Source organism: Bicyclus anynana, chromosome 17 (assembly GCF_947172395.1).
Source record: "Bicyclus anynana chromosome 17, ilBicAnyn1.1, whole genome shotgun sequence".
NCBI classification, from domain to species: Eukaryota; Metazoa; Arthropoda; class Insecta; order Lepidoptera; family Nymphalidae; genus Bicyclus; species Bicyclus anynana.
This window is the reverse complement of record NC_069099.1, coordinates 9581227-9588487: the sequence shown is the minus strand read 5'-3', so window position 1 is coordinate 9588487 and position 7261 is coordinate 9581227. Positions and strand designations below refer to the sequence as shown.

At 32.3% G+C, this 7261-nt stretch overlaps 1 protein-coding gene across 2 annotated transcripts in view; it reads right to left on the bottom strand.

Annotated features, from left to right (window-relative positions):
• Nucleotides 1-1709: 1709 nt before the first annotated feature.
• LOC112053225 (gonadotropin-releasing hormone receptor) overlaps nucleotides 1710-7261 on the bottom strand; it is a 93804-nt gene continuing 88252 nt past the window's right edge. Inside the window, exon 6 of one of the 2 annotated variants that reach the window (XM_052886488.1) lies at nucleotides 1710-2150. In XM_052886488.1, the coding sequence (XP_052742448.1) occupies nucleotides 2021-2150 (130 nt within the window). In that variant the 3' untranslated portion in view covers nucleotides 1710-2020. The remainder of the gene's footprint in view (nucleotides 2151-7261) is intronic. The other variant, XM_024092586.2, reaches the window with a different exon arrangement.

The following is a 7261-nucleotide window of genomic DNA, read 5'->3' as shown; positions in this document are numbered from 1 at the left end:
CTTTAGGGGTTGAGTTTTAAACATTTTTTTATCACATTATATTTTGTATTTTTACATGATTTAGGAACACATTTTTAAAACTGTAACACTAAAATTTAAGGACTTTCCATACAAGCTTTCAAAACCTATTTCACCGCCTTCTGTTTTTATTTTAGGGTCAAAAAGTACCCTATGTTTTGCTCCAAGATCTCATTTACCAAAATTCATCTTGAACGGTTCAGCTATTTAGTCGTGATAAGGTAACAGACAGACGACAAACTTACTTTCGCATTTATAATATTAGTAAGTTAATTAAAAAAATAAGTATAGATTAAAGTCAATGAACTGACACCCGGGCGGGCTGCTTTACTGTGAAAAATCTTTTTTTAAATAATTTATTGAGCATTAGCTAGAAAGTAAGACGGCGTAAACAGAAATAAATCTCTAAAGCATTTGTTGAAACAAAGCTCTCAAATGTAAATTTATTCTTGGACCCCGGCATTTATATTTTATTCTGGGAGAACTAAGTAAATAAAACTAATTCATTCTTTTTGGTAATATATTCGTAACGCAACTTAGACAAAGTATTCTGAATTTAAATAAGTCCACTTTAAATGAATTAATTTTAGTTTGAGATACTAGGTAGGTATTTCTTTCTTCTAAGAAATTTTCATTCTCAGCCCGGAGTTGGGTAATTGGTGGTGTTACACCCACATACCTCGGAGAGTACGTTATGTTGTCGGTCCCGGTCATCAAGCTCGCCAACCAGCATTGGATCAGCGTGGTGGACTTAAGCTCCATATCCCCTCTCTTAAGAGCCGTGATAGCCTAGTGGATATGATCTCTGTCTCCGATTCCAGAGGGTGTGGGTTCGAATCCGATTCAGGGCTTGCACCTCCAACTTTTCAGTTGTGTGCATTTTAAGAAATTTTATATCACCTGTCCCAAACGTTGAAGGAAAACCATCGTGAGGAATAAAAAACCTGCATACCAGAGAATTTTCATAATTCTCTGCGTGTGTGAAATCTGCCATTCCGCATTGAGCCAGCGTGGTAGACTATTGCCATAAACCCACTCATTCTGAGAGGAGACTTGAACTCAGATAATGATGATCCCCTCTCTTACAAAGAGATAGTGTAGGCCTTTGGCTGACAATGAAAATAAGTTTCAAAAAATATGCTTAATCGAAATCAAGTCTATATTAGTTATAGTTTATAGATAACAAATATTTTTGATAAAATTACTGAATATATTGTTTCGCTTCTTCGTTTTGAATACTCACAGGGTCTAATATTCCATTTTGAAATTGTGTTTGCTGTAAAAAATAGCAAGGTGGGTTATATATTCTTTACTCCAGAAACTCGGCATTTCTGTGGCAAGCTCGTTTCATCTTAGAACACAATCACACAATTACCTCCTTTTATCCTGAGATTTAATATAAAGGAAGCATTACTTGTTGTTTTTTAAAGCAATTGAATGTTTCGTTATTCAGCAAATCGTTATTGTGAATGAGTAAATTCACATTATAATCATATGTTTTATCTTTATTAAAATCTTCTTCTCTCTTAATAAATCGTTTTTAAGAGAGATTTCCTTTTAATCTCTCTTATTATAACTGGAATGACTGTTCACTTCAAAATGTAAGCATGACTGAGTTTTATCATTAGCGTCATAACAATATCTATTATCATAGCAGAGTTAAAAATTACTTTTGAAATATTTTCACAGAGATTAATAATAAAGCGTAATTAATTATCTTTATTTTACAGCACATAATATTGTTGTTATAATGTACAATAATACATATTTTTTTAAATATATTATACATAATTTCTTATGATCGAAAAAAAAAACATCTTCAATACAATTAAATACCTATTTACAATAATAAAATATTTACTTATTGTAGGACTCTATTTCTACATTTATTTAATTTTTTTTATTTACACATTCACTGTTAAAAAAATGACTAGTTTTTCTATCACTAACAAGACTCTTCGGCGATTATTGTACGAGGTATCACCCTGATGTTGCTCATGGGTTATAACAGACTAATGTTCTGTCCGTTGGAGTACTTCGCTGATGACCTGAGTGATCTGATGGTCGTCAGTCTCACCGACGAAGTGTGATCGCCACGGCGGAGTAGCGATGCTTGTTGTCCACCGGATTCCCTGAAGAAGTAAAATAAAAATAAATTAAATGCAGACAGCGAGTCAGATAGCAGACAGCGAGTCGCGAAGCTGAAGTGGCAATGAGCAGGCCGTATAGTTTGAAGAGCCGATGGACGTTGGTGTCCCAAGTTGTCGGAAAGCGCAGTGTTGGTCGACCCCCCACTAGGTGGACCAAAGACATCAAGCGAGTTGCAGGGAGCCGCTGGATGCTAGCGGCTCGAGACCCTTTTGTTTGGAAGTCCATGCAAGAGGCCTATGTCCTGCAGTGGACGTCCATCGGCTGATAATGATGATGATATTAGCATTATTCTTTTAACTGCCCCGTTGGTCTAGTTAGCCTAATGTAGCTTCGGCTCACAGGGTCTTGGGTTCGAGCCCTAGGTCGGGCTATGAGATAGAGAGTTTTTCATTCTTCTTAAAAATTTTTAGTTAGATTCTGATTTTTAAAAGAATATTTGCCTTATCTTTTAAATATGATAAAATAGTCAAACGGGGCGGGGATCGAACCACCATCCCTCGATGATGAGTCCGACCACTTTACCGTTGAGGCTCCAAACAAAACGGTATCATTATCACCTTAAGCCTGTCAACACGCATTGCAGCAACATAATAGGACCTAACTTTCATATACCTTCACATGGAGGAAAACCTAGCCTATTTAGAATGATGAAGTATTGGATATTCCAGAAAGATTTTCTTTGGCCATTTTAAGATTATTTATTATCATTTTTGTTGGCAGCAGATTAAGCAATTTTCACGGCCTAATCGATTTGTAATTTATTATCCTATTACATCGATAGGTAGTGTAATGAGAATATCGCTGTGACTCCATTTTTTCACGTTATCAGATTTGCATGGCATGCTGCAGAATCCATACCATGTCCAATAATCTACGAAATCTGCAAAATGCTTAATTCCTCAACAACTACTCGTAAAAGCAGAGTTAGCTCATTAAAATTATCTCTATTATATTCAAAGTCGGAAATTTGAAATTTACTTTTATTCAGAGGGATTTTGTTAATATCATTAGGATAGATTATAATTATATTCATTTTAATTAATCATTATTTCTAAATAAATTGTTATACATTTTTTTAAATATTTCCTGTCTATAAACTGCTGAGGCATCAAAGTAATTAGAAATAATTGGATGAAGGAATATCTCCCGGTACTCAAAATATTTTTCTCTCGCAGATGTAGCCCTGACCAATTAATTTAAAGACCCTTAATATGCCTGGCGTTTAAGGTTCCTTTTATTTATACTGTTACTTATATTTATAGTATACTGAGGTATTCTCGTTTATTAAATTAGAGCGATGTTAAGTACAACATTTATATGAAAGTATTATTATAATATAAAAAAATATTGTTAGTTATATATAATTTGGAAACAATAATATTATTGATATTATCTTAATTTGTCCAGGTCTGGCTGGTGGGAGGCTTCGGCCGTCGCTAGTTACCACCCTACCGGCAAAGACGTACCGCCAAGCGATTTAGCGTTCCGGTACGATGCCGTGTAGAAACCAAAAGGGGTGTGGATTTTCATCCTCCTCCTAACAAGTTAGCCCGCTTCCATCTTAGACTGCATCGTCACTTACCATCAGGTGAGATTGTAGTCAAGGGCTAACTTGTAAAGAATAAAAAAAAAAGTTAAAAATAAAATTTAAAAGGTGTCCTTATATTGAAAAACTAGTTTAGAACTACGAGAAGTGAACTGGAATGTAGGTATAAGTAAGAATGTTAATTAAAATGTACTGCTTTTCGGAATGCAATAACTTTTATGTATAATTGCGGAATACCTGAATTCTTATAAGTTGGAATTATGTTATGTTTTATTGGTGAATAACAAAAATTATATCATTCTATAGAAGCTACCTTATAAATGAATGATGGTAACATAATAAAGTAGACTTATTAAACACTGTTTTAAAAAATAAATCTGATATCACCGCTGTCATAAAGTAGATTTGATGAATAATATAATTACGAAAAATGCTCTTTGAAAGGAGATGGTCCAATTCAGGTCCACTCTTACCTTGTAGCCTTGTACTACTCTTGTACCCCGTATCATTGAAATTTAGAAAATACAAGGATTTTATTATAATCTAAATAAGTGAATTAATCTAAATACCTAAATAAAAAAAGAAATAAAATTAATTTAAGTTTTCGAATTATATCCTGATGGCCATAAAGCAAATATGATATGACATCACCAAACATCAAAATGACTACTGCGTTGAAAACGTCATCAATCCATTATTACCCATAATATTAGTGTTGCATTTCTTGGGACAAAATGAATATTATTTCGAAAAAATTAAAGTAAATTCGTAGATTTGTATAATCGAAAATATTAAAATTTCATTATTTCCGCCAGGACAATGACGGATTCTGGGCTCCATACAATTTTGAACCATCTCCTTTACTTGTAAATGTTTTAAATGCAGACAATGCATGGCATACGAAATTTCAGGTTTTGTGAATAAATAAAGGAAAGAATGAAACTTTATTCACAAAAACGATGGATGATGAAGAATGGATATTTTTAAAAGCCGGCCTGCTTTTCTGTCTATTGAGATACAAAAAAATCAAAACCTAATTTTACAAGTTAAAAAAAATAATAATACAACCACAGATTAAACAGATAGAGCGCACGGAACACGACGGTGTCGTAGCCGCTCCAAATACAAAATTAAAAAACGGATACATTTCCGAGTCAGTACGACACGAAGCGTCGCTTCATTAACTTTCAATATTAATTAAGAAAACTGGCGTCCTATGTTTTTAAATATTTTAAAAACTGTTCACAAAAAGTATATACCTAATTAAATAAGATGGAGTATTTTTTTATTGGCTAATTTACGTAATTGTTGTTAGTGTTGAATTTTGAAATACAAATTATGAAAAAAATTTGCACATGCGGATGTCAAGGAGACGCGTGACATTTGTTTTTTTAATGGGTTTCACCGGCTTCACCACGCTGCGTGTAAAGACTCACTCTGGATCATTCTTTACTCTGTGAATACAACGTAAATTAAATCTTTTACAAATATCTCATCACGGCCTGACTGACAAGTAAAAGTTTTCGTACTTGGCAAATATATTCACATCACATATTTAAAGAGATATCGAATAGCATTAATCCTCTCAAAATTGCTTTCATCGGATCGGATTATTGAGTTGACTTCTCTCTGTTTACTTATTTAGAAACTCTACAATATATTAAATTCTGGGTATGTTTTCTTTTTTCGTTTTCTGCTCGATAAAATTGAGGTGTGAACGATATATTGAATAGATGATGGATATAAATATATAATTTATACTTTACTAGCTGACGCGACGCGGTTTCGCCGGCATGGTTCCTGTTCCCGTAAGAGTATGGGGATAATATATAGCCTGTAGCCTTCCTAGATAAATGGGCTTTCTAACACTGAAAGAATTTTTCAAATCAAGATTAGCGCGTTCAATCAAACAAACAAACAAACTCTTTAGCTTTATAACAGTATAGATATCCATCATCGGATATAATGTTTCACGGCGTTTTGTTTTGTCATATTTATTTCTAGTCGTAAATATGAGGAAATAATTATATAAAAATTTGTTTCTCAGAAAAATATAATGTTTTTAATCAATGGTACAATTATTCAAGAATATTTTACGATCCTTTTGCTATTGTACATCATTTATAAATAAAATAATTAATACAGATTACTGTTGAAGGATACAGGTAAAAATATGGTACGAGTATCTTTTATCGATTAAATTTAAAATTAAATAAATAGAAATTGCAATGCCTTGATTCAGTGCTGCCCTAGTTGTGTTTGGGTACGATAATTGCAAATAAATCCATGCAATATATTCATTGTCACGCAAAATTATTTCAAATTCAAATTCTTTTGTTCAATAATATAAAAAGGTGGTGTTTATTTTGAAGTTTCATTTTATTTGTTTATTTTTGTTTAAAAACATTACTTTTTTATTATCTATCTGCTATTTTGCGTACGTACTGGGCATCTAAGCTACAACAGATAACAACTTTTATTTAATTTTGTCAGTTTATGTAAGGACTGACAAGAAAAGATCGCTTTAAGATCAGTTAATTTAAAAACAACGCATCGGAAAAATATTTTTAATTATAAATTCGCACATTCTTTGAAAAATTGAGAAATAAATGTTTTGTATATATGTCATATATTTTTTAAATTTTTTAAAACTAATATTTACAACTCAAAAATAAATATTGTCTGAGTACCAGTCGTAAGAACACTTCCTAGCGGTTTTCCAAGGTTTTGGGAGGATCTTTATAAATATTTATAACCAAAAATTCTGAGCTAGTTTTGGAAATCACGATTGTTTTTAGAAAGTTTCGCTTCTTGAAAGATCTTTGTCTAATTTATTATATTACTTCAAATTTCTAAGAATTTTATTTCGCATCAAATGAACAATCGTTTATAATTTTCATAAAGTTTTTTCTCAGCCAACCGAAGTTTCTAATAGATAATAAATGAACTTTTCATACTTTTTAAGAACAAAACAAAAGAACAATGTTTATTACTTTGTCGCTGCTTTTCACACGGTGTCTATGCGGATTTCATTATAATTGTGGTGAATAATTAATTACAAACTACAAAATGTAGAACTACTTAAAAGCTAAGAACGGGTAATGAGTATAAGTTTCTCAGTTCTGTGAACAATGAATGATATTTAGCTATTCAACTTGCTCGCGCTGAGTATTCGCTAAGTGCTCATACGCCCGTAATGAAATGTACGTTTAATTTTAAGTTTAAAATAGACTGAATACTCACACTCAAATCATAATAGGTATATATACTCCAGTAGTATGAAACTATTTTTGGTAAGCGGTAAGTGAACTACCAAACGCATGAGTAATTCTTTAATAACACACGGTTTTATTGATAAAGAATTTAATTAGACTGTGAATAGTCACACTCATAGTAATATACGTTACGTTATACCTACAAAAAATAATTGCCCATGCAGCTTTGATTTCTCCATATTTCGCTTACAACTTTGGTTTCAGTCTCAATTCAAAAGCGTCCAAATACCTACAACAAATGCGTTCCCAAGTATATATCACACGAGCGTTT